General features: G+C 30.3%; 2 protein-coding genes and 1 long non-coding RNA gene across 5 annotated transcripts; 2 read left to right on the plus strand and 1 right to left on the minus strand.

The window, feature by feature from the left end:
• Positions 1–520: 520 nt before the first annotated feature.
• LOC120576869 (uncharacterized) lies at positions 521–2,800 on the minus strand. 3 transcript variants are annotated; one of them, XR_005642951.1, is made up of 3 exons: positions 2,605–2,800; positions 1,977–2,209; positions 521–1,072 (listed from the first exon to the last, which is right to left on the minus strand). It is a non-coding gene; the product is annotated as an uncharacterized lncRNA (long non-coding RNA). The 3 variants fall into 3 exon arrangements; XR_005642950.1 differs by having other exon boundaries at positions 521–1,804; XR_005642949.1 differs by having other exon boundaries at positions 521–2,209.
• A 10,781-nt stretch (positions 2,801–13,581) lies between these two features.
• Positions 13,582–14,582, plus strand: LOC11432560 (non-specific lipid-transfer protein 2). The gene is made up of 2 exons (XM_024771580.2): positions 13,582–14,010; positions 14,220–14,582. The coding sequence occupies exons 1-2, from the start codon at positions 13,661–13,663 to the stop codon at positions 14,227–14,229; spliced, it is 360 nt and encodes a 119-aa protein (XP_024627348.1). The 5' UTR covers positions 13,582–13,660; the 3' UTR covers positions 14,230–14,582.
• A 9,103-nt stretch (positions 14,583–23,685) lies between these two features.
• Positions 23,686–24,404, plus strand: LOC11426656 (non-specific lipid-transfer protein 1). The gene is made up of 2 exons (XM_039827438.1): positions 23,686–24,120; positions 24,289–24,404. Exons 1-2 carry the CDS (start codon positions 23,696–23,698, stop codon positions 24,296–24,298), a joined length of 435 nt encoding a protein of 144 aa, XP_039683372.1. The 5' UTR covers positions 23,686–23,695; the 3' UTR covers positions 24,299–24,404.
• Positions 24,405–27,352: the final 2,948 nt, after the last annotated feature.

Raw genomic sequence — 27,352 nt, forward strand, 5'->3', positions numbered from 1 at the left:
GATTTCAAGAGAAGATAGATTGTTGATTAGAAAAGAAAAACACAGAGAAAGTGGTGAGGGAAGAGGGATAACAAAAACTAAGAGAAACACGTTATATACGAGATGAGAAGGGATATTAAAAAAATAAAAAAGAAAAAGAAAAACTGACAATTACATTTGTGTCCTTTAATTTTAATTCGTCAAAAAAAAAAATAAGGGTCTTTATGTCCAAGTGAAAAGGTGTTGATTGCTAAAATAGACCCTTCATGAAAATGAGTGGATCTATTGCAGCAAACTCCTATATATTATTGAATTATCCAAAAAGTTACTTTTTAAGTTATACATATATACCTTCCTTCAAAAAAGTTATACATATATACCTTTGTCCTTAAGAAATACTAGCATCCAGACGGACACTCTCGTGCCCGTCTGTCCGCTTTTTCTACCGTGTTAATGTATGTATATACTTGACTATGTTTCTTTGTATAAATTGATATATAGTATGTCATACACAAATACTATAATAATTTATTTAACACCATTAGAAAGAAACATAGAGTAATATTGAAGATCATGATATATCTTTAATTCATTTAATCCCTTAACTCAACTAAGTGAGCTATCCATCCCCCACTTGGCTAAGATTCATTTGGGTCTTTGTCATCTCCTTATTGCACTTAAGTGTATATATTTTACCAATCTTCTTTATACAATTTTGATTCTAACACAAATGTACACATAACTGTTCTTTTAAATACTCGAAATGCTTTATTTGTATTCTATCTCTTGCATTTTGTGTTCGTCTTATTCCTTTTGCTATTATCTTGATTGTTGACTGCTGCTTGCGCATTTTATTCCATGGATCCTAGGCCATGAGATTGTGCAGTCCCATATAAATAATCTACATAATTTCCAAACCTTAATTTTCTCATAGAAACAACCTATAGAAAAAAATAGAAAAGAAAAAACAATAATGATCCAATGATAGAGATGAATTTGATCAACGACAATGAATCAAAACAGACACGTGTTGCATTGAGCTCCAATGGTCCATGAATACTTTGCCTTAACATGTTTGTTACTGGACATTTACCTGATATAGAAACAAATAATTTCTAAAAGATAACACTCATGAAGCATGTCATATTTGTAAACAATAAACAAAATAAAACACATGGTAGCAAATAATGGTAGATGAATTAGTATAAATAAAATGTGATTGTTTTTTTTTTTGTTGAAGTCGTTAATTTACCTGTGATAAAATTACGCCCACGCCTGCTATATTTGTGAGCAATTTATTACTTAAAAAATTACTCTAAGGATTGTGGCAATCAAACTACTAAATCTTGATAATGTTTACCGAGAAAACGAAATCATGTAAATGACTTCAAGAGATTAAAATAAATAAACACACTGGTTCCCGTATAGCTCTCGGAAAATTGAGAATAATGGAATAATAAACCAACGAAATGGCAAATAGAAATGCAATTTAACACCAAACTTGATTTAACTATGGTTCAGATTCAAATATTTAAGAAAAATTGAGAATGCAGATTGTCTCTGAGGGCATTAAGTGTAGAACTAATTTCTTTATCATTCAAACTTCAATTGCAACACATGAAAGAAGTGAGAGAGATTGTTGGGGAGAGAAATATACAGGAAATCATATCCAGTTGCATATGATTATTAATGTTTTGAATAATTGCTACCTCTACATGATGAGAAAATCAATTTTATGATTAAACTCTATGTTTCAACTTCACATTCTATTCTGTATGTGAGACAATTTAATTTTGTTTGATTAAGGGCCTCATATCAGTTATCCCTACAAATATAAAAGTAAATATTAGAACAGAAAAAACAAAGTAATTTCAATGGCGTATTTGGTATAATTAGTATATTGTAACAGCAATTTGAGTATTTGTCTAGAGAGAAAAAAAATGAAAAGGGAGGGATATAGAAAAAGCAACTGAAAAAATTGAACAGAGGGAACATACGTTTTTCCTTGTGTAACCCTTATTGTTTTCGCGGTTCCTAATGTACCTTCACTGCTACAGATTTCCAATGCGCGTTCGCTGGTTCCGCAGTCATCCTTCTGCTTTTGTCTTCTCTATAATATCTTCTTCTCTTGCACCCTCGTTTATCTCTTTAACATTACAAAGTGCAAGACATTTATGGTTGTTGAGTGGTGTAAATGTTGACTTAGCATCACCATATCCTGAATCCTCCTCTGTTATAAATTAAAAAAAAAAAATCAAAAGTTTAAACCAATAAGCCATATCAATAGCCTAGAAAATGAAGAAGATAAATGGTTCATAGTTTGTATAAACTGTTTATTGATACCCTACTGCAGTTATGTCCATTAAAAAATATGAGAAAAAGTTTGCAGAGATCCATAATTTCAAACACCCTTTCATGTTCTAAACTATTTACCTATTTTCATATCTCTTGTTTGTATCACACATATACCCATCACCCATAATCAACAAAGCATAAAGGAAAAACTACACACAATATGTTAAAATGAGAAGCATAAACGAAAAACATAACAAAAAATTGCATTAATCAAAATGAGAAGCCAATTGAATCAGCATAAAATTAAAATGATCAATTAAAAGAACAAACCAGAAATTTCTAGGGAAAAGATTGAGACTTTGAGTCTTTGACATTAAACGTGAAAGGAGAGAAGGAGATGTAGTCGGTTACTAAAATTAAGAAAGGGAAATCTCAAATTTACTAAACTGTTGTTTAGTTTTCAAGGGTAAAATGTGAAATTCTCATTAAAAAGGGAGGGTGTAATTGGAAAAAAAATAGGCTACACCAAAACTAAGTTTTCCCTTTATTAATAGGTATATATATATATATATGGGCAATGCTACAACACACCCACCCTCTTTTATGAAGGTGTGTTTTAGCATTAAACACCTTCCATGTTTGGACAAAAAAAACCCAACATTTCCTTTTTAAAAACAAGTAAAATGAAGGGCAATTTTGTAATTCAAGTTTTTAATGTCAATTTTTATTTATTTATTTTTGATTTCACCTCTTCTCCTCCGATCTATTTCTGCCAATATCATGTGCTAAAACCAACTAGGTTCAACAATCTTATATTTTTTTCACTTATTTCTTTCGATTTTCATTTGAATGAAAATAAACACAATTTGTTTTTTTATATATTTATTAATTCCAAAAACACACACAGTTTGCAATTTGAACAATTTCATGGATCACCGGTTGGTGGTGGTGGCGTTTCCTTGGACTGATTCCAAATCGCAGACAAAAGCCATCGGAAAGGCCAGTTTTTATCGTTGAAGACGGAGGATTCGGCAGATCACTAATTCGTTTTTCTCATGACCGTGAGATTGAATCCAATAGAAATTGCCTTTTCACGGTTTCGAGGAAGCAGATGGAAATGGAGGATGTTGATGTGAGAGTTGAGAAGGAGGATGTGAGAGTGAAACAGAAACTAACATTTTTTTTTTGGAGTGCCGTTGCAGTAAAATAATTTGATTGTGAAGAAAATGAAAATAGATCGGAGGAGAAGACGTGAAATAAAAAATAAAAAATTGACATTAAAAAGTTGAATTACAAAATTGTCCTTCATTTTACTTGTTTTTAAAAAGGAAATGTTGGGGTTTTTTGTCCAAACATACAAGGTGTTTAATGCTAAAACACACCTTCATAAAAGAGGGTGGATGTGTTGTAGCATTGCCCTATATATATATATATATAAACACCTTTGTCAAAAAGAAAATTATACATATATATGGGAGGAAGCCCTCTCTATCATAAAAAAAAGTTATACACGCAAATTATTACAGTCCTAATATTCAAACTAATAAAAATAAATTATTACCATATTATAATTACTAAATTTCCACAATCATAATATTTTCACTAGGAATCTATTGGACACAGGATAAATTCTTCCCTTTCAACCGATATTTTTTTTCTATATACACAAGAGTTAGAGATTGAATTTCCATTTATTTATTTTTATGAACTATGGATATTTGAGTTTCTTTGTTGAAGAGTACTGTTCCAAAAAGAACACTCTTCATGAGGTATTTAGATCTATCTCGCTTAATTCAGCTAACACAAAAATAATGAGAAGAATAACAAAATATGCATCTTATAGGTTTTTGGAGTGATGAAGTGTTGAATGCTATTCAACTCTATTCTGATTTGGAAATAAATTCACATCCAATGGCTATGCAGGTTGCTAGCTAGTATGACCTTATCAAATGCTATTGTTAGTGATATTTCAGAAACAACAAGTTTTGAGTTATAAAAATGTAAAAGAAACTAAGCATATAGATTATGTGTTAAATATGTTTTTATCTTTATAAATATATCAAATTTTTAATTTTAATCCTTCTATTTTCACCACCATTTTTAGTCCATTCTTTTAAGTCAACTCTTGTGTAGATTTCATAGTTTAGAATATTATAAGAATCTCTAACAAAAAAAAAAATTATTTTACAAAACATAAATTAAATATGAATTTCTAACAAAACATAAATAATTCATATTCAATTTATATTTTCTAAAAAAATCCTCTTTTTTTTTTTTTTTTGAGAAATTCTTATAATATTCTAAACCTTTTGAAAAAATTTCATTCAAAAATATGAAGACTAGATATGAGTTGACTTAATAGCAGGGACTAAAAGTGCTGATCGAAAACTTTGGGGGACTAAAACGAAAAGTTGTTATATTTATAAAGAACAAAATCATATTTAACCTTAAAATATATACAGATGAGAAATAGAAAGCGACAACTATTATATATTTACTGCAATCGAAGAGTCTTATAAATAAAAGATTTTTGAAACAATAGAGAAAATAATATGCAAAAGGAAGGCCAATTATTTGATACTCATTCATAGGAAAACAATGGTTCCTTAAAAAAAAAAAAAAAAAAAAAAAGGTAGGAAATCCATTGAATTTTTTTTTTTTCATTGTTTTTTTCTTTTCATGATTAGGCTTATCCCTCACTTTATTTTTATTTTTATTTTATCTTTAATAAATTTTTGACTTAGGAAAACAAAAATAACTATGGGAAATAATGGTAGACAGATCCTCTTTCCATATGAAGGAATGAAGACGGTTGATGTGGAAGTATAACTTGGGAGCATATAAGCCAAATCTTATTCAACATTGCACGATTTTCGTTTTACTATTTACAATAAAAATTTCAAGTATTACCTGTGAATAAAAGTCTCCATAAATGTAAAGAGGCAATTGATCACGTTAATTTTTATCTTATTATTTAATTCTCAAAAAAATATATCGCTCATGTTCAGTTCAAGTATGACACAATATTTGGTCAATAAATATGCTATGAGAAGTTATTGGTATTCACCCTTCCTATAAATTAAAAACAATTAAATAAAAGTAAAAGATGTATTCACCTTAAATATTTTGTTGAGATGATAAGAAATTTCTTTCAGTGTCCCCGTGAACTTAACTCAGTTGGTATGGACAATGCATAATATATGCAAGGTTCGGAGTTCGAACCCCAGCCACCATAAAAAAAAAAAAAAAAAATCTTTTAAGAGGTTTTGATTTCAAGAAAAACATTAGCATAATATTTTTTCACCCAAATAAAATTGCATAGAGTATTATAGATACTAGTCGAATCAATAAATTCACACGTGTTTGAGAAAATCTACACTCCCCAATTCATTCATACGTTAACCGATCTTAGAACACACAACAAAGAAATCATAGAAGATTCAAATCAAAACGACTACTAACATGTTTGTCTTTACCATTTTATTTTATGTTTAATTGTATGTTTATTTTATCATATCTAGTTATAAAGTGGAGCTCATAGTGCGAAATATTTCTTTTTTATTGGCGATTTGTTTACCCTCACTCTGATTAGTGCCTCAAGGGAGATTTATTATTATATTATTTTCACTACTTTACCTCATTATCCTTTGATTAGTTTTTTTTAATTTTGCGGACATATCCACGGGTTTGAGGGAATTAATTCAATTGGATTTTTAACCTAAACTTATATGGAGTTTAAGTACGCATGTTGTGATGGAGGAGGATCAACCACTTTGTGTTTCTTAGCTAGAGGGCCCTTCCCACTTATATGGATATACAATATAACTTGGGGGAGACGACTGCTGTACCAATGAAGGAGATTCAATTGGGGCTATTTCATTTTTTATTTTATTTTTTTAGATTTCACTATTTGAGTAAATTTTCACATTAGTCTAAAATAAGGAAACTTATTTAGTCTTCGAAAAATGTAAAAAAGAAAATCAATTTTTTTTTGTCAAAATATAAAAATGACGTCTAACAAAAACATAAAAAAGAGTAATAGTCTTTTTTATAATATTTTAGTCCATATTTAGAAACTACATATTTTATCAATTATTGATTTGCGTAAGCAATTAATAGATTCAAATAATTTATACTAAGTAGTTTTTACCAGTTTAATTACATGGCCGATCAGATATATAGCTAGAACCAACATACCCACCGATTCGACCAGCCGGATTGTTCGCATCGATGGGGCTATTGAGCAATGAATGACATTTCACATCAAAGAAGATTGTTCGCATGCAATCAAGTCTTTCCACATCCGACAATCGCTGGATTACGATGTTATACACTCAGATCCAAGAAGATATGTCATTCAATGTACCCTCGAGACTTGTCTATTTAAGTTGAAAGCTTCCTTTAGAAAAAGGAGTGGCAAATGGAAGATTGGGACCATGATGGGTCCACACAATTGCACATCGACTTTAATGTCACAAGATCATCGCAAGCTCAACTACAAACTTATAAGCCAAAACATCAAAACACTTGTGCATGCAGATGCCTCGGTAACACCAAAATTGATCATTGCGCACATTAAAGAAAAGTTTAACTACACAACCACATATCGAAAGGCGTGGTTAGCAAAGAACGCTGTCATCAAATCTATTTACGGGAAATGGGAGGAATCATATAATGATCTTCCGCAATGGTTGAATGTGATGAAAGAGACAATGCCAGGGACCGTCTTTGATTTAACAACGCAAATTGACGAGAATGGAGAGACACAATTTCATCGTCTATTTTGGGCCTTCTATCCATGCATCCATGGGTTTAAGTATTGCAAACCAATTGTCCATGTCGACGGGATGTGGTTGTATGGCAAGTAGAAAGGGACATTGTTGCTTGCGGTAGCACAAGATGGAAATAACAAAACGATTCCAATCGCCTTTGCGCTTGTCGAAGGTGAGACAAAGGAGGGCTGGAGTTTTTTTGGAAAAATCTAAGAAGGCGGCACGTCACAAAAGGAATATCTGTCTGCATGGTCTCCGACAGCTCATGTGTACTGCATTCGACACATTAAGCAGAATTTCATGAGGACAATCAAGGATGGAGATCTTAAGGATGTTGTAAATAATATGGGTAAGGATATTATGTTACAGTTTTTTTTTATATCGTGTTATTATTAAATAGGTTCACTATCTAACTAATTGTTTTTTCTTAACGTGCAAAACATGCCCTAAACGTACCCTTGTTTGATTACTATCGTGGTGTAATCTATAAGGAAAATCAGCGTGCATTAGATTGGGTGGACAATATTCCGAAAGAAAAATGGACTCAAGCATATGACGAGGGTCGACGATGGGGCCACATGACAAGCAACATCGTTGAGTCGTGGAACTCTGTGTTTAAGGGAACACACAACCTACCTGTTACACCTATAGTTCAATCAACCTACTATAGGCTGGCATGTCTCTTTGCTGATAGGACTCAAAAAGCGTTTGCAAGGGCAGGTTTCGGAGATTTGTTCAGTGAATATTGCCAAAATGCGATTAAGGATGACACTGTTAAGTCTAACATCCATTATGTCGAACAGTTTGACCGAGAAAGGTATACCTTCTCAGTCCGTGAGACCGTCAACTACAGGGAGGGAAGGCCAATGGGAACTTTCATGGTGGACCTACGAGCGGGGTGGTGTGATTGTGGGAAATTTTAAGCTTTACATTTGCCTTGTTCCCATGTCATAGCCGCGTGTTCTTCATTTTGCCATGACTACACAACCCTTATTCCAGCTGTGTTCAAAAACGAGAGTGTTTACTCCATCTACAACACATCCTTCAAAGTAGTCCAGGACAAAAGTTATTGACTCCCATATGACGGTCCCGTGCTTTGTCATAATCCAAACATGCGAAGACTAAAGAAAGGTCGACCCAATAGTACCCGCATAAGGACTGAAATGGACGAGGAGGTGGTAGAGATGACTCCGACACCGAGACAGTGTGGGTTGTGTCAGTATACCGGTCATATTAGGAGAAATTGTCCGAGTATAAATAACCGGTAGTTAATAACATTATGTATTATGTGTTCAAATAAATTAATATGTTTTTATTTATCATTATTATTTGTGTTTTAAATAAACAAATGTTGCCCAAAAAAACAAAAAATGAAAAAAAAATAAAAAATCAGTCCCACCATTTGAAATGGCGGTAATGGAAAAAAATTAAAATAAAAAAAACAGTCGATCAATCATGATTTGACATGTGTCAGAGCGGCGGCTCATTCCCGCCGTTTTAAATGTCGGGAATGGGGAAAAGGACAAAAAAAAAAATGGGTCATTTTGGTGAATAATATTCATAGGGGGTCAGATATGTTTTTTTTTTAACAATAGGGTCAGAAAAAAAAAATTATTAGCTAACCTTGAGTGTGAACGTTTGCAATAAATGGCTTTAGCTATAGCTAGTAACTATTTCAATCGAACCCAACTTAATAGCAAATTCAACATCACTTCTTTGCTAGATATTGCTTTTAATTTCAATAACCTTATTGACATACTCCCTACAAATATAGGCTTTTATATTTTTTAACAATAAAATGTATTGGATATAACCCACTTGGATTGACTTAGTAATATTGACTTGGAATTTGAAAGTATGCTCATTCTCAAAATCTCAGGTTTGATTCTCTCTGATGTCAAATTGAGGGGGTTAGTTTAACTTCTCAAAAAAAAAAATGTATTGAATATATAATAAAAGTTGCATAACCCACAACTAGCGAAAACTGTAAGGGCACTTGACCCACTATATGAAGAAGGGAATTCGAAAAAGAGTTAAAGAAGGGGTGATATTAATTTGGCAAACAATCTTACGAGAGACATGAAAAGTTAGAAATGACAAGATTTTGAACAACGTAGTAGTTTATGTGGTGGAGGTCGCTAAAATTAAAGTGACAGTGTGGCATGCAACATTTTAACCATATGACAACGCCTTTTTTTTCCTTGTGTAATTTTTTTTTTTTTTGATATAATATATCAAGACAAAAGTTATAAATTTCATTGTTGTAATACATCAATTTTTAGTTTTTTTTTTTTTTTTTTTTTTTTTTGCAGCACATTGGTTGATACTCGTTCTTACAGGGAGAAATTATAATAGGATTTTTTTTATAATTTATCCATTAAAGCTACACCTTAAAATCGTTCTCGTTGAATTTCTTTTTATTTAAATGACATATACTAATTAAATTGTTCTCTTTTCTATGTGATAAAATAGAACAATTATATTATATTAATAAAAAATATAAATATAGAGAGGAAAACCGTTCTCTATAGGTTTTGAACAAGCAAAAAATTTAACGATCCTCGTTTGTTTTTCTCTAACCTTTTCATTATTCTTTTTTGGGAGTCTTTTCACGATTTGTGGAGACATCCTCTTTATTGTATGGGTGACATGCATGTAATTTGTTTGGTGCTTTATGTTTAGGTGGTGGCATCTTTGTTAGGTGTTGTGGTGTTGTAACAGATATTAGAGGATTCATCACTTTAGCTAATTCTTCGTATTCACTATTTTTATCAATCAAAAGTTAAGTATCAAACTGCAACTCCTAAATCACGATCTTGTTTCCAAACTTTAGAATTATTTCCAAAAATTGTACAACCAATTGAATAAAATTCAACCAACCAACTAAAATCGAGTTGTGGAAGTTGAGGAAGGCAACACGTTTCTGCGTAGATGACGCAGCTGAAATGGGCGGAGCCAAAACAGCCCATGGCGGCGACTGAATCTAGATATCATTTTGGAATATAGGGTTTCATCGGTTCCTTTTCTGTGTAAAGATGAAATCGAAAATACGATTGAACAAAAGAAATAAAAAAAACTCAGGAGATTTCAAGAGAAGATAGATTGTTGATTAGAAAAGAAAAACACAGAGAAAATGGTGAGGGAAGAGGGATAACAAAAACTAAGAGAAACGCGTTATATACGAGATGAGAAGGGATATTAAAAAAATAGAAAGAAAAAAAAAGAAAAACTGACAATTACAGTTGTGTCCTTTAATTTTAATTCGTCAAAAAAAATAAAAATAAAGGTCTTTATGTCCAAGTGAAAAGGTGCTGATTGCTAAAATAGACCTTCATGAAAATGAGTGGATCTATTGTATCAAACTCCTACATATTATTGAATTATCCAAAAAGTTACTTTTTAAGTTATACATATATACCTTCCTTCAAAAAAGTTATACATATATACCATTTTTACTATCCCTCGAAAAAAAAAAGTTATACATATATACGTTTGTCATTAAGAAATATATATATATATATATATATATATATATATATATATATATATATATATATAAACACCTTTGCCAAAAAGAAAATTATATATATATATATGCGTGTGTGGGAAATTATCACAGTCCTAATATTCAAACTAATAAAAAAAATTATTACCATATTATAATTACTAAATTTCCACAATCATAATATTTCCACTAGGAATCTATTGGACACACAGGATAAATTCTTCCCTTTCAACCGATTTTTTTTTTCTATATACACAAGAGTTAGAGATTGAATTTCCATTTATTTGTTTTTATGAACTATGGATATTTGAGTTTCTTTGTTGAAGAGTACTGTTCCAAAAAGAACACTCTTCATGAGGTATTTAGATCTATCTCGCTTAATTCAGCTAACACATAAAAATAGTGAGAAGAATAACAAAATATGCATCTTATAGGTTTTTGGAGTGATGAAGTGTTGAATGCTATTCAACTCTATTCTGATTTGGAAATAAATTCACATCCAATGGCTATGCAGGTTGCTAGCTAGTATGACCTTATCAAATGCTATTGTTAGTGATATTTCAGAAACAAGAAGTTTTGAGTTATAAAAATGTAAAAGAAACTAAGCATATAGATTATGTGTTAAATATGTTTTTATCTTTATAAATATATCAAATTTTTAATTTTAATCCCTCTATTTTCACCACCACTTTTAGTCCATTCTTTTAAGTCAACTCTTGTGTAGATTTCATATTTTAGAATATTATAAGAATCTCTAACAAAAAAAAAATATTATTTTACAAAACATAAATTAAATATGAATTTCTAACAAAACATAAGTAATTCATATTCAATTTATATTTTCTAAAAAAATCCTCTTTTTTTTTTTGAGAAATTCTTATAATATTCTAAACCTTTTGAAAAAATTTCATTCAAAAATATGAAGACTAGATATGAGTTGACTTAATAGTAGGGACTAAAAGTGCTGATTGAAAACTTTGGGGGACTAAAACAAAAAGTTGTTATATTTATAGAGAACAAAATCATATTTAACCTTAAAATATATACAGATGAGAAATAGAAAGCGACAACTATTAGATATTTAAATAATTATTTTACTGCAAGTGAAGAGTCTTATAAATAAAAGATTTTTTGAAACAATAGAGAAAATAATATGCAAAAGGAAGGCCAATTATTTGATACTCATTCATAGGAAAACAATGGTTCCTTAAAAAAAAAAAAAAAAAAAAGAGGAAAGAAATGGTAGAAAATCCATTGAATTTTTTTTTTATTTTTTTTCATTGTTTTTTTCTTTTCATGATTAGGCTTATCTCTCACTTTATTTTTATTTTTATTTTATCTTTAATAAATTTTTGACTTAGGAAAACAAAAATAACTATGGGAAGTAATGGTAGACAGATCCTCTTTCCATATGAAGGAATGAAGACGGTTGATGTGGAAGTATAACTTGGGAGCATATAAGCCAAATCTTATTCAACATTGCACGATTTTCGTTTTACTATTTACAATAAAAATTTCAAGTATTACCTGTGAATAAAAATCTCCATAAATGTAAAGAGGCAATTGATCACGTTAATTTTTATCTTATTATTTAATTCTCAAAAAAATATATCGCTCATGTTCAGTTCAAGTATGACACAATATTTGGTCAATAAATATGCTATGAGAAGTTATTGGTATTCACCCTTCCTATAAATTAAAAACAATTAAATAAAAGTAAAAGATGTATTCACCTTAAATATTTTGTTGAGATGATAAGAAATTTCTTTCAGTGTCCCCGTGAACTTAACTCAGTTGGTATGGACAATGCATAATATATGCAAGGTTCGGAGTTCGAACCTCAGCCACCATAAAAAAAAAAAAAAAAATCTTTTAAGAGGTTTTGATTTCAAGAAAAACATTAGCATAATATTTTTTCACCCAAATAAAATTGCATAGAGTATTATAGATACTAGTCGAATCAATAAATTCACACGTGTTTGAGAAAATCTACACTCCCCAATTCATTCATACGTTAACCGATCTTAGAACACACAACAAAGAAATCATAGAAGATTCAAATCAAAACGACTACTAACATGTTTGTCTTTACCATTTTATTTTATGTTTAATTGTATGTTTATTTTATCATATCTAGTTATAAAGTGGAGCTCATAGTGCGAAATATTTCTTTTTTATTGGCGATTTGTTTACCCTCACTCTGATTAGTGCCTCAAGGGAGATTTATTATTATATTATTTTCACTACTTTACCTCATTATCCTTTGATTAGTTTTTTTTAATTTTGCGGACATATCCACGGGTTTGAGGGAATTAATTCAATTGGATTTTTAACCTAAACTTATATGGAGTTTAAGTACGCATGTTGTGATGGAGGAGGATCAACCACTTTGTGTTTCTTAGCTAGAGGGCCCTTCCCACTTATATGGATATACAATATAACTTGGGGGAGACGACTGCTGTACCAATGAAGGAGATTCAATTGGGGCTATTTCATTTTTTATTTTATTTTTTTAGATTTCACTATTTGAGTAAATTTTCACATTAGTCTAAAATAAGGAAACTTATTTAGTCTTCGAAAAATGTAAAAAAGAAAATCAATTTTTTTTTGTCAAAATATAAAAATGACGTCTAACAAAAACATAAAAAAGAGTAATAGTCTTTTTATAATTTTTATAATATTTTAGTCCATATTTAGAAACTACATATTTTATCAATTATGGATTTGCGTAACCAATTAATAGATTCAAATAATTTATACTCCAAGTAGTTTTTACCAGTTTAATAGAACCAACATACCCACCGATTCGACCAGCCGATTTTTAAAACTATCAATATAACGAACAAAAATATTTTATCCAAAATGACATTCAATAAAATACAAAGGGAATATATTTTTTATTTTTTATTTTGATGATTGTTTACTCTTGAGATATTGATCTTGGGTAAAACACACCTTGCAAAGTAAATGTTAAATATTGAAAGCTAAGTTGCCGTCTATTCTCTAATCTCTATAAATAGCCATTAATTAGATAGGCACCACCATAACACAACCATTCACCTCTTCCAAAATAGTTGAATTACATTTCCTCTTCCAAAATTTCCAAATCATGGCTAGTTCAATCCTTGTCAAGGTTACTTGTTTGGCTATGATATGCTTGGTTTTGAGCATTCCACTAGCCAATGCTGTCATTACATGTCCTGATGCGGACATAACTTTAAAGTCATGCCTTCCGTACGTAGCACACCCAACTCAATGGCCCCCTCTAGAATGTTGCACTGCGGTTCTCGGCCTAACTGCCCGAGCTGTAACTCGCGAAGATCGTCAAGCGGTTTGCAAATGCCTTTTAGGCCTTATGAATGGCATACCTGGGCTCGATCTTACCGCCTTTGCTGCCGTCCCTATTCTCTGTGCTGCTAACATAGGCTATATTATTCGCCCTAACATGGACTGCAACTCGTACATCTCTCACCATCAACCCTCTTTTTCTATTTCATATATACAATATGCCGTGTTGATATACATTTACAATATATGTTAGTGATTAAAAAAGATTCACACATGCATGAGTGTGCATATATATATATATATATATATATATATTTGCGCGTGTGTTTTAGAACCATTTATAACGAAAACTAATATCAATTTCACTATACTAATTGCAGGGTACCCTAGTATTGAGCAGCTTGAAGGGTTGGTGCTTAATGAATAAGTAATACTTGGTTTGTGGTAAAACCAATATAGACAGAATAAAGGAGATGAAGTTACTCTTACAAAAAAATGGTTTAATTTCTCCGATTGTAAGTCGAACCGAAATATATAATTAAATAAAATCTGAAATATTTTCTTGGCTCTCAAAAATCCCTCTTTAGTGCCTTGGAGATTAAGAAACATATGGCTGAACTGTTTGCATTTAACCCTTAGCATGAATTTTATGGCTACTCATACTTATAGGGAGGGTAATCAATGCGCGAACACTCTAGCTAGTTTCGGCTTTAATGTTAGCAATTTTAAAGTTTGGACGGAAATCCCTGATTGCATTAGGGCTGAATACGGCAAAAATAGGCTAGGGTTACCCTTGTTTAGATTTGTTCCTCATTAAGGAGGTTTTGGTTTCATCCCCTCCTTCCTTTGTATTTTCTAGCTACTTTGTTAGGTTAAAAAAAAAACTGAAATATTTCAATTCAAAATAATCATGGACATTAGGATGTACTGTCATCTCTCATAATTCTTACATTGAATTGAATTAGTTACATTTTACAGTAATTATCACTGTAGTGCCTACCTGTGTGTTGCACCAAGTTAATTCTATTTAGAATAATATTTAATAGATTATAAAATAGTGACAAATTAAGAGATTAACAATCTTAATCGGATTATCTAGTGGGAAGAAGATCAAAAGGGGGTCGGGTTACATTATAATGGACCAACATTTTTTTTTTAATTGTGCCTTGTTTGATTTTCTCAAGCATTTTCATTATTCCTTTGAGAGATGATAAAAGGGATAAGAAAGATAGAAACTTGATGAAACCCTGTCATGTTTTCGTCTTTATCTGTGGATGAAACGTCTCTTGCAATTGTAATTTGGAACGTCCATACTCCCATTTTCATTGGTTTTTTTTTTTTTGTCCTGAGAAGAAAAACAATAGAGCCGCTCAATCCTCAATTCTCATTAGCAATTGTAAAATAGAAAGAGAGTGAAACTGCCATAAATCACCCTGTTAAAGCATACTCATGTGATTTTTTTTCAAAAGAAGATTCATGAGGTTAACAAAATAAGATAAAAAAAAGTGCATTAATGAATACTACAATTGAACAGTTTGAATTGAAAAGGACATTTAGATGAAAAATCCAATCTAAATTCAGGAAATTTAAAATAGTCTCATAGTAGAAGAAGAAAGCAAAGAAAAAGAATTACATCGGTATATCATTATAGAGTGCGACGTCATGTTGTTAACTAAAACTAAAATACAAAGAACTCTACTTCGATGTTGATAGTTATTCGTTGTAGTTGTTGGGAGCAAGCATACGTTACACATTTGAGAATTGCAATAATCAAATTAAATCTAGTCAAAACACCTTGAATTCAAATCCTAATTCTCTCAAAGCCATGTTATGCTCTACTTGTTATGTCTAACCTAAATAAATAAACGCTTGTATGAAAAGAAAGGAAAATAGAAGAATTGGACAGAAAAAAATTAACGAAAAATAAAGAGACAAAATATAGTTTAAAGTTCTCTCAAAAAAGATACAGTTTGAAGTAATGACGTAAATCACTAACCATTTACCACAGTTTCATGTTCTCCAATTTGAACCCTCTCTTAATTCCTTTCCAAACAGAAAACTGAAAAATGGAAGATAGTCAGATAGATAAGTACTTTGTATGATCACTACATCGGGTTGCTGCATCTTGACTCGGTGTGATGTGGTTCTTGCACCGACTATGTTAAAATCGTTGCAGCATCGTAATGTGGGTTTACACACAATTGTGGCCTGATGCGGTCATGGAAGGATGAAGGTTCATTTAAAGACCAAAATCCATTGAGTTATCAAAGAAATTAAGAGTGCGTATGCAAATTTTGTATTTTATGAGACCCTCCCCGTCTTTTTTCTTCTAGTATGATGGCTTCATTCATTAGAAAAATAAGCACTCATAAGGATTTCATCCCTCATCTGAAAAATAATAATACGAGTACAATGTGCGTAGTTTTAGCGACTAAACAATATCCATGTTTGATTTCAAAAATTACAAATCTTCATAAGCATAGCACATTTCCTTGACCCGGCTAAATTGTATAGATAGATTTATGTCATCATCTAAGATACATCATGATAACTATATAAGAGTAAGTTCCATGTTACCTATAAAAAAAGTCACCAACCTTCACAATTGATCCAATATAGATGATCCCCGATTATATACATCTATTTAAAGAACTTCAACAAAATAAATCAAATTGAAAAAATCAACATGTCACAACAATCCTTTAAGCTCAAAACCATAAAAAGTTTCATCAAGTTTCTACTTCACCAGCAACATGACCGCTATGATCCATAAGGTTTCAATATTCTTCTGTTTTAACCATATTTTTGATCTAAAAGTAGGAAATAAATATGTAAAAAAGAAGAGAGTGGAGGGTTGAACCCGCGACCCTAAGCAATTTCTCGCACCCCCTTACCATTGCAATAGTGAAATCTTACTAATATAGTACATCTATTATACTATATAACTTAATCTTGGGGATACCGTGGCTCTCGCCGACCACCAAAGAGATCCGCCACTGCCTGACTCCCGTTTGATCGTCAACTAATTATCGTATTTCAAAATTAACTTGTGAGGACAATCAAAAGTTGCATCTAAACTCTCATTGTATTTTGTGGGTTGGAGGGATATGTTGATTAAACACTCCAGCACAAGGTGTTAATATTTTGACAATGAGAGTTTAATCAAAATATTAACAAAAATTAAGCACCACCCAAGCATGACATAGGGTTTAGGCACCAATCATGAAACTGATAAGGGAAAATTGTAAATTTTGCCTTATGCTACCAGAAGGAAAAAAATTATGTTTTTCAATAGCTTAAGAGGAGTATTCTCATCACCACGGAAATTCTGTTATTTCTTTCCTTCCATACGACCCAAGATGTCGCAAACCAAATCAAAGACATAAAAGACTTCCTCCGATTTCCATAGCCTGAAGTTGAACTTAACTGCATAAAAAGATTCATAATTGATGACGGTAAAGTTGTGTAAACCCATAGCCAATGTCGAACCATTTGCCAAAGTTGGTCAAATATACCACAATTTAAAAATAAATGATCAACAGTTTCCTGCACTTCGCATCCACCGACACACATCTGATCATCATGGTGAATGATCCCCTGTCGAAACAAATTACCCTTCGTAGGCAACCTATTCCAAAAGAGGCGTCATAAGACACATGTTAAGGGACCAAATGTATAAATTATGTGTTGGAAATTGTGCCAATTAAGAATATTATAAGAATATCTCACCAAATAATTGATTATTTTACAAACATAAATTAAATATGAATTTCTAACAAAACATAAATATTTCATATTAATTCATATTTAATTTATATTTTGTTAAAAAATTCTTATAATATTCTAAACCTCTTTGTAAATTTTCATTCAAAAATATGAAGGCTAGATATACGAGTTGATTTAATAGTATGGACCAAAAATGATGATTGAAAACTTTTAGGACTAAGACTTTTAAATAAAAAAGAGGGACTAAAACGAAAAATTGTTATATTTATAAAGACCAAAAGTCAATTTCTATGGTACACTCAATAAAATTGAGTGTACCAGCACACCCATATGTTAAATGAATAGTTTAATGAGTTATTTTTTTTAGAAAAAAATATATTTTCTATTGGTTACAATTATAATAATTATATTTTATTTCTCAAAAGTGTCGGCAAATCAAAATTCAAATTTTTTTAATTTTTAATACCCATAATAGTGAATATTGATTATTATTTTTGGATAAAATGTTAAAAAATTAGTATGATTCTTATAAAGGATGAATTGACATTTTTTCTTATAAAATAATATTTTCTAAAATATAAAAGTTGATAAATATCTCTTTATTACAGAAAAATGATCGATAACTTATTGATTTATGAAATAGGTGTACCGATATACTTTAATTTAAGGATGTATCATAAAAACTCCCAGAACAAAATCATATTTAACCTTACAATATATAAAGATGAGAAAGAGAAAGCGACAACTATTAGATATTTAAATAATTGTTTCACTGCAAGTGAAGCCTTAGATATAAAAGATTTTTAAGATAATAGGGAAAATAATATGCAAAAGGAAACCCAATTCGTAATACTCACTCATTAAAAAATGGTAGAAAATCTATTGAGGAATTGAATGTTTTAGTTTTTTATTTTTCTTTTCATTGTTTTTTTTTCTTTTCATGGGTTAGGAGGCTTATCTCTTACTTTTTTTGTTTTTTTTATTTTATCTTTAATAAATTTTTGTCTTAGGAAAACAAAAGTAATTATGGGAAATAATATCCTTCAAATAAAACTATGGGAAATAATAGTGGAGAGATCCTCTTTCCATATGAATGAATGAAGACGGCTGATGTGGAATTGTATAACTTGGGAGCGTATAACCCAAATCTTATTCAACATTGCACGATTTTCGTTTTACTATTTACTAGGTAGGACACTTAGAATAAGTTCTTCCCTTACAACCATATTTTTTTTTCTATATACACAAGAGTTAGAGATTGAATTTCCATTTATTTGTTTGTATGAACTATGGGTATTTGAGTTTCTTTGTTGATGAATGTTTCAAAGAGAATGTTCTTCACGAGATATTTAGATCTATCTCATTTGATTCAGCGAACACATAAAAATAGAGAAAATAATACCAAAATATTCATCTTATAGGTTCTTGGAGTGAGTAAGCGTTACGAGAGAATGCTCTTCAACTCTATTCGGATTTGGAAATAAATTCACATCCAATGGCTATATGGTTGCTAGCTAGTACTATCAAATGCTATTATTAGTGATATTTCAGAAACAGGTTTTGAGTTATAAAGATGTAAAAGAAATTAAGCATATAGATTATGTGTTAAATATGATTTTATTTTTTAACTTTTAGCCCCCCAAACAATTTTCGCCACCACTTTTAGTCCCTTCTTTCAAGTCAACTCTTGTATAGCCTTCATATTTAAGAACATTATAAGAATCTCTCACCAAAAAATTGATTATTTTACAACAGATACATTAAATATGAATTTCAAACAAAACATAAATAATTCATATTTAATTTATATTTTGTTAAAAAACTTCTTTTTTTTTTTGAAGAAATTCTTCTAATATTCTAAACGTTTGTGAAATTTTTTATTCAAAAATATGAAAGCTAGATATATGAGTTGACTTGATATAGTAAGGATCAAGAGTGATGATTGAAAACTTTTGAAGATTAAAAGTTTTAAAAAAATAGAGGGACTAAAACAAAAAATTGTTATATTTATAGAGAACAAAAACAGATTTAACCTTAAAATATATAAAGATGAGAAAAAGAAAGTGAAACTATTAGATATTTAAATAATTGTTTTACTGCAAGTGAAGAGCCTTAGACCTAAAAGATTTTTAAAACAATAGAGAAAATAATATGCAAGAGGAAGCCCAATTACGCAATACTCACTCTTAGGAAAAAAATGGTTGAAAATTTATTGAGGAAATTTTTTATTTTTTTATTTTTCTTTTCATTGTTTTTTTCTTTTCATGGGTTACGCTTATCCCTCACCTTTTTTTTGTTTGTTTTTTATTTTATCTTTATTAAGTTTTTGACTTAGGAAAACAAAAATAACTACGGGAAATAATGGTAGAGAGATCCTCTTTCCATATGAAGGAATGAAGACGGTTGATGTGGAAGTATAACTTGGGAGCATATAAGCCAAATCTTATTCAACATTGCACGATTTTCGTTTTTCTATTTACAATAAAAATTTCAAGTACTTGTGAATAAAAGTCCCCATAAATGTAAAGAGGCAATTCATCACGTAATTTTTATCTTATTATATTATCTGATTTTAAAAAAAAATATATCGCTCACGTTCGGTTCATGTACGACACAATATTTGGTCAATAAATAAGCTATGAGAAGTTTTTTTTTTTTTTTTTTTAAGAAATGAAATATATTAAAGAAACAATCAGTCCCTCAAGCACAAGGTGTGCTGCTGAAGGGAGCTGAAAAATGTTAATTACAATACAGTAAGCCTATAAACAACCATAAATCAAAAACAAACATTACATGACAGTGTAAACAACATAGGCAGTTTTGTCTCTAAAAAGGATAGTTAAAAGCAAACATGATGAAGTTTGCTTTCAACCACCAATACGATTGAAATTTAACCCTTTTAAGAAGAGCTTCAAGATGATCAATGTGATTTTAGAAAATTATACTGTTGCGATCTTTCAATATAACAAATAAGACCAAAACCCATATAATAGTAAAAGCTGTTCTAGAATTCCTTGAGAAACCTGCAAGAGCACAAAACTGATTAGCATGTGTATTTAAATTGCCATGTAAAATCGTAACAATACCAAACCAATGCAATATCAAGAGCCATAACCGACCATAATGGTCACATATGCTTTCTCAAAATCACCTTAAACATAAGTAAATATTTCTTTTTACACTTCGCATCATCAACTAATTCATTTGCTATCAAAACCTCATCCAGAATTCGTCTACCCTTGATAAAGGCATACTGAGAAGCAGACACAACATTGGGAACACCATTCTTAAATGGTTTCTTTCTACAAATTAAAAACAATGAAAAAAAAGTTCACCTAAACTATTTCGTTAAGATAATAAGAAATTTCTTTCAATTTAGTTAGAGGTTTTGACTTTTGATTTTAAGAAAAGCATTAGCATAATATTTTCACCCAAATAAAATTGCATGATTGAGTATTATAGATACTAGTCGAATCAATAAATTCACACGTGTTTGAGAAAATCTACATACGTCAAATATCAATTCATACTTTAACCGATCCTAGAACACATAACAAACCTGAGCTAAGCTCGTAAAGACTGAAATCAAGACGACTATTAGCATGTTTGTCTTTTCTATTTTATTTTATGTTTTATTGTATATTTATTTTATCATATCTAGTTATATAAAGTGGGATAACAATCAAATAAAGATTTAGCTTATGTTGCTCATTGTGCGAAATATTTCTTTTTTATTGACGATTTGTTATCACAATCAAATAAAGATTTAGCTTATTATATTATTTTCACTACTCTACCTCATTATCCTTCGATTAGTTTTAATAATTTTGGGGACAAATCCACGGATTTGAAGGAATTGATTCAATTGGATTTTTTGACTAAACTTATGGAGTTTTTTTAATAATAGGGGTTTGAACCTCAAACCTTACATATATTATACATTGTCTATACTAACTGAACTAAGTTCACGAGAACAAACTTATGGAGTTTAAGTACGCATGTTGTTATTTGTATATTTGCCAATGATATTCTAAGGTTTAACCACTTATTTTGATGGAGGAGGATCAATCACCTTGTGTTTCTTAGCTAGAGGGTTCTTCCCTATTGAGCACAAGCAATGGATATACAGTAGTATAATTTGGGGAGACGACTGTTGTACCCGTCCATGGAGATCCAATTGGGGCTAATTCATTTTTTTATTTTATCTTTTAGATTGAGTAAATTTTCACATTAGTCTTTATAGAAAATAAGGAAACTTATTTAGTCTGCAAAAAATGTAAAAAATAAAATGAAGTTCATTTTATTTTTTGTCAAAAAAGGAAAATGACATCTAAAAAAAAACATAAAAATGAGTAATATTCTTTTTTTTTTTTCATAATAATTTTTATGATATTTGTCCATATTTAGAAACTACATATTTTATCAATTATTGATTTGTGTAACCAATTAATAGATTCAAATAATTTTAAATAAATAATTTATGCTCCAGTAGTTCACGAGTTTGAATTAAAGACTAATTTTTCAAGGGAATCCAAATTAATTTTTTTATCCGAAAAATCATTTATCTCACTTTATTTGATTGTTGCACATACATTGTAAAGTGTTTATAATTTCCCAAGAATTAATTATTTTTCCTACCAATACAAAAATATATATTTGACTTTCGCGTTAGATATCCACTTCCTATATATTATTATAAGTTGTTTTGACATTTTCACATATATTAAAAAAATATAGTAATAAGTAATATTATAAAATTATTTTTCATAAATGACATGTGAAAGAGAGATTAAACAAATAAACAATAAAAAATTATAATAAGAAAATAACGTTAATGATGCATTGATATCGTAAAATAATATAATCGTGAGAGAGTATAACCATAGCTTTAAAATTTGGCTCGATCATCATCTCGATAGAGATATTGTATCATTGTTTAATGGTCGAATCATTGAGTCAATGGTTGAACAACATGACTAAGGAGATTAAATATGATTGAACCATTGTTTTTAAAGACAAAGGAAATTGTAGCAGCAGCTATAACCCCATATGATGAACTAACCACTTAGAAACTAAAAAAAACTAACATGTAATTTATAGGCTAAATTACACCAGGGGTCCTTTAAGTTTGAAGTTTGTTACAAATTGGTCCTTTAAGTTATTTTAGCCACACATAAGTCATTTAAGTTTGAGGTTCGTAAGAGATTAATCACTTAAGTTATTTTGGTAACACGTAAGTCCTTTAAGTTTGTAAACGTTTTCGATTTAGTCATTCAGTTAACCAAACATTACAAAAACGATGATGTGGCAGAAGGACTAAAACTTCAAGGACTTATGTGTTACCAAAATAACTTAAAGGATCAATTTGTTATGAACCTCAAACTTAAAGTACTTATGTGTGACCAAAATAACTTAAAGGGTCAAGCTGTTACAAACCTCAAACTTAAAGGACCTCTAGTGTAATTTAACCTAATTTATATATTAATATTTTTTTTGAAGGAATTTATATATTAATATTTGTATAGCTATAATTTTTTGTAAAGAAATAGATTTTGTTTTGCATATTTATTAATATTAATATTATATGTAGATTTTCTAAACAAAAATATATGTATATTTTCTTTTGGGAGGGAGAGATGATATATATATATGATTATTGTGTAAATATTATATTTAATAATGATGTGCTTTTTTTTAACAAAGAAAGACGATGTGTTGTTCTGCAAAAAAAAAAAAAAAAAAAATTTTGAGGAACTGTTCCTATGCAAAAATGAAGATGTATATACTAACATATTACATATTTCATTTGTTGACTAGTATTAAACCGTGAATAATGGGATTGTCTGAAAATTGGCTGAATCGTCGGTTTTTACAAATTTAATTGCATCTGATTTGATATATAGCTCGACCTAACATACCCATTGATTCGACGGGCCCGTCTTAGCCGGTTTTTAAAACTATCATTATAACAAAACAAAAATATTTTATCCAACATGACATTTAATAAAATACAAATGATTGTTTGTTTACTCTTGAGATATTGATAGTAGGTAAAACACTCCTTGCACAGTAAATATTAAATATTGGAAGCTGAGTTGTCATCTATTCTCTATAAATAGCCATTAATTAGATGGGCACCATAACACATTCATTCGCCTCTTCCAAAATAGTTGAATTACATTTCCTCTTCCAAAATTTCCAAATCATGGCTAGTTCAATGCTTGTCAAGGTTACTTGTTTGGCTATGATATGCTTGGTTTTGGGCATTCCACTAGCCAATGCTGTCATTACATGTCCTGATACGGATATAACTTTAACGGCATGCCTTTCGTACGTAGCATACCCAAATCCACCTCCCCCTCAACCATGTTGCGATGCAGTTCTCGATGTAACTGCCCAAGCCAGAACTCGCGAAGATCGTCAAGCTGTTTGCAGTTGCCTCAAAGGCCTTATGATCGGCATACCTGGACTCGATCTTACCGCCTTGGCTGCCCTCCCTAAAGTCTGTGGTGCTAACATAGGCTATGAGATTAGCCCTGGCATGGACTGCAGCAAGTACATCTCTCACCATCAACCCTCTTTTTCTATTTCATATATACATTATTCCATAAAATATATATAATATGCCGTGTTGATATACATTTACAATATTTGTTTTAGGTATTAAAAAAAGTAATAGATTTATAAAGAAAACTAATATCAATTTCACTTTACTAATTGCAGGATAAACTAGTATTGAGCAGCTTGAAGGGTTGGTGCTTATTCAATAAGTAATACTTGGTTTGTGCTAATAACCAATACAGACAGAATAAAGGAGATGATGTTACTCTTACAAAAAATATGGTTTAATTTCTCCGTTTGTAAGTTGTAACCGAAATATATAATTAAATAAACTCTGAAATATTTCAATTCAAAATAATCAATATCTGATGCACATTTGGATTTACCATCATCTCTCTTAATTCTTACATTGAATTGAATTAGTTACATTTTACGTAATTGCACGAAGTTAATTCTATTGAGAGCAATTTTTAATAGAATATAAAATAGTGACAAAATAAAAGATTAACAATCTTAATCGGATAATCTAGAGGGAAGAAGATCAAAAGGGGGTGGGTTACATTATAATTGTACCTTGTTTGGGTTTCTCTAACATTTTCATTATTCCTTTGAGAGTCTTTTCCCATTATTCTAGTCTTTTTCTTTGAAACGTGTACTTGTGAACCATCATCCTTTTTCATTGTTACATAACCTACAATTAACCTAAAATAAAGAAGGGATTCAAAAACAAGTTAAAGAAGGGGTATTAATTTTGCAAACGATCCTATGAGATAGGAAAAGTTAAAAATGACGAGATTTTCAACAACGTCGTAGTTTGTGTAAGATTTTAACCATATGACAACACCTTTTCTTTTTTTCTTTTACTGTAAATTTTTATTTGATAGAATATCAACGACAATTTCTAGTTATTATAGTCAATCTTACATATGGCATGGCATCAAATTACAAATAGAGGAAATGACTCAAAACTCCATCTGGTTAATCAACAATGATCAAAGCGCTTAACATTCTGTCTAATGTGAACCACACCCTCAACACCAAACTTTCCAATGTCATTGGGTTATTTCACATTTTATATATTCCTTGGTAACATGAATATATGTTTATACTTAATTACTAGCTCATCTATTCAAATATGTTTTCTAGATATGATGGTTACCCAATAATTTTTTTGTCATAGCATTTATCTTCATAAACAAGCTTCGTTCTTTATGCATTTATGTGGTATACAGGTTTTGCTATTGAAGAAATAGAGAAAGATAAAAGGTTAACTAATGTGAAGGCAAGTGTTTTGATGACTGCAGAGATAATGTCAGAATATGAGCAAGTTCCAGGATCGTTATGGTTGGATGGTTTTGGAAAATATAGCCCCAAAGAAAGCTATTGAGTGTTGTCTTTAATTATCATGCTTGACAGGTCTTAGAATGTTAGTCAAATAGTGTTTGGTGCTATGCGAATGTGTTGCTGCTTTTTAGTAATAGTGTTTTATTGAACTGATTGATTGTTACGAAATATGTGTAAATTGGTAGTTTGATTAATTGTGATTGAATATATATTGTTACGTTATTGTGAATTGTTTAGTAATTAGTGTGTAATCACTATTGATAGTGAATTAATGCCTATTTTGAAAACTAATCAACATTTTAAATATATATTTTATGTGGAAAATTCTATGGTGAAGTTATAAAAATGATTTTTTTGGTGAAGTTAACACTATAACATCAAAAATGTAATGAGTAACACCCCACCGTTTGTACAATGAAATCAAAAGTTCAGTCCTCATAGTATTATCAATTTATCAGATTAACAAGACTATACTTAATCTAATTTTATCCTACCTTGTTATAAGTGTAACACCCCACAAAGTGTAACACTTAAAACTATCACATAATATTATCAACTATGTTTGCATGTTAAAGATTCCAACGATAAAATAGTACCTGTAAGTCCAAGATGTTGCAAGCATTACTAGATGAATTACTATTGATCATTAATCAGTAATCAATAATTTAAAAATAAAATCAAACATTAAAATCAAAATTAATCTTTTCAAAAAAAGTCAATTTCCTGACTGCACCGTAGAAGCTCCTATTTTATGTATCTAGATTAATCACTTTTTGATTAGATACCAGGAAAAAAATAGTTCAAAAATATATGTAACTAAGAAACTGCTACGAATTTCCTAGGCTTAAATGCTCTTTTGGTCCCTTAACTATTTAATTGGTATCGCTTTGGTCCCTTAACTAAAAAAAAGATTGTTTGAGGATTTTAAGTTTTTTTTAGTCTCGTTTTGGTCCCTTCTGTTAGGTTTCCGTTAGTTTTAATAAAAAATGTTAAGTGTGGACACGTGTCACCTTGTCATTGGCTCTGAGATTTTTGTTTTTTTACAAAAAAAAAAGAATATATTTTTAAAAAAAAAAACCTTAGAGCCAATGACAAGGTGACACGTGTCCAGGAGTTAACTTTTTTTTAAAACCCTAACGGAAACCTAACAGAAGGGACCAAAACGAGACTAAAAAAAAATTTAAAATCCTCAAACAATCTTTTTTTTAGTTAAGGGACCAAAGCGATACCAATTAAATAGTTAAGGGACCAAAAGAGCATTTAAGCCAATTTCCTACGAACATGTGGCTAGTGATTTGCTTCAAAATTATTGAGGAAATATCCTACCTAAATAGCTAGGAAATATAAATTTCTAGGGCGTAGTTTGTAATTAGCTAGGAACTTTTAAATACTAGTTGCCAGTTCCCTAGGAAATATTTTGGTACAGAATTTACCGCCAAATCAATGCTACGATCAATATGACAGCTAATTCCCAATTAAATAGTAGCTAAATGAGTTATGCTAAAGATTTAGCTACCAATTAGCTGCCATTCACTACTACAAAATGCCCCCTTTAATAGCACTCAATTTGGCTCTTAATAGCGCTTCCCAAGCGCTAAGAAAGCCCCCGCTATAATAGGTCAGGAGCCTATAATAGCGCTTTCCAAATGCTATTAAAGAGTAATACGTCAATAGCGCTTTTAGAAAAGCGCTAATATAGCCTTGTTCTAGTGCTATTAAAATAGCTTTTCTAACAGCTGTTTCTTAGCACTTTCTGAGAAGCGCTATGTTACTCCTACAGGGGATTCTTAGCGTTTTATTGAAAGCGCTAATAAAAGTAGCGTTTTTTTTTTTTTTTTTTTTTTTTTTAAAATCTGTAACCAAAACTGCTACAATAAGATAC

Source organism: Medicago truncatula, chromosome 7 (assembly GCF_003473485.1).
Source record: "Medicago truncatula cultivar Jemalong A17 chromosome 7, MtrunA17r5.0-ANR, whole genome shotgun sequence".
Lineage (NCBI taxonomy): Eukaryota > Viridiplantae > Streptophyta > Magnoliopsida > Fabales > Fabaceae > Medicago > Medicago truncatula.

What these genes read in the sequence shown, in the direction of transcription:
- LOC11432560 (XM_024771580.2), top strand. Translation starts at nt 13,661, where the DNA reads ATGGCTAGTTCAATCCTTGTCAAGGTTACTTGTTTGGCTATGATATGC.
- LOC11426656 (XM_039827438.1), top strand. Translation starts at nt 23,696, where the DNA reads ATGGGCACCATAACACATTCATTCGCCTCTTCCAAAATAGTTGAATTA.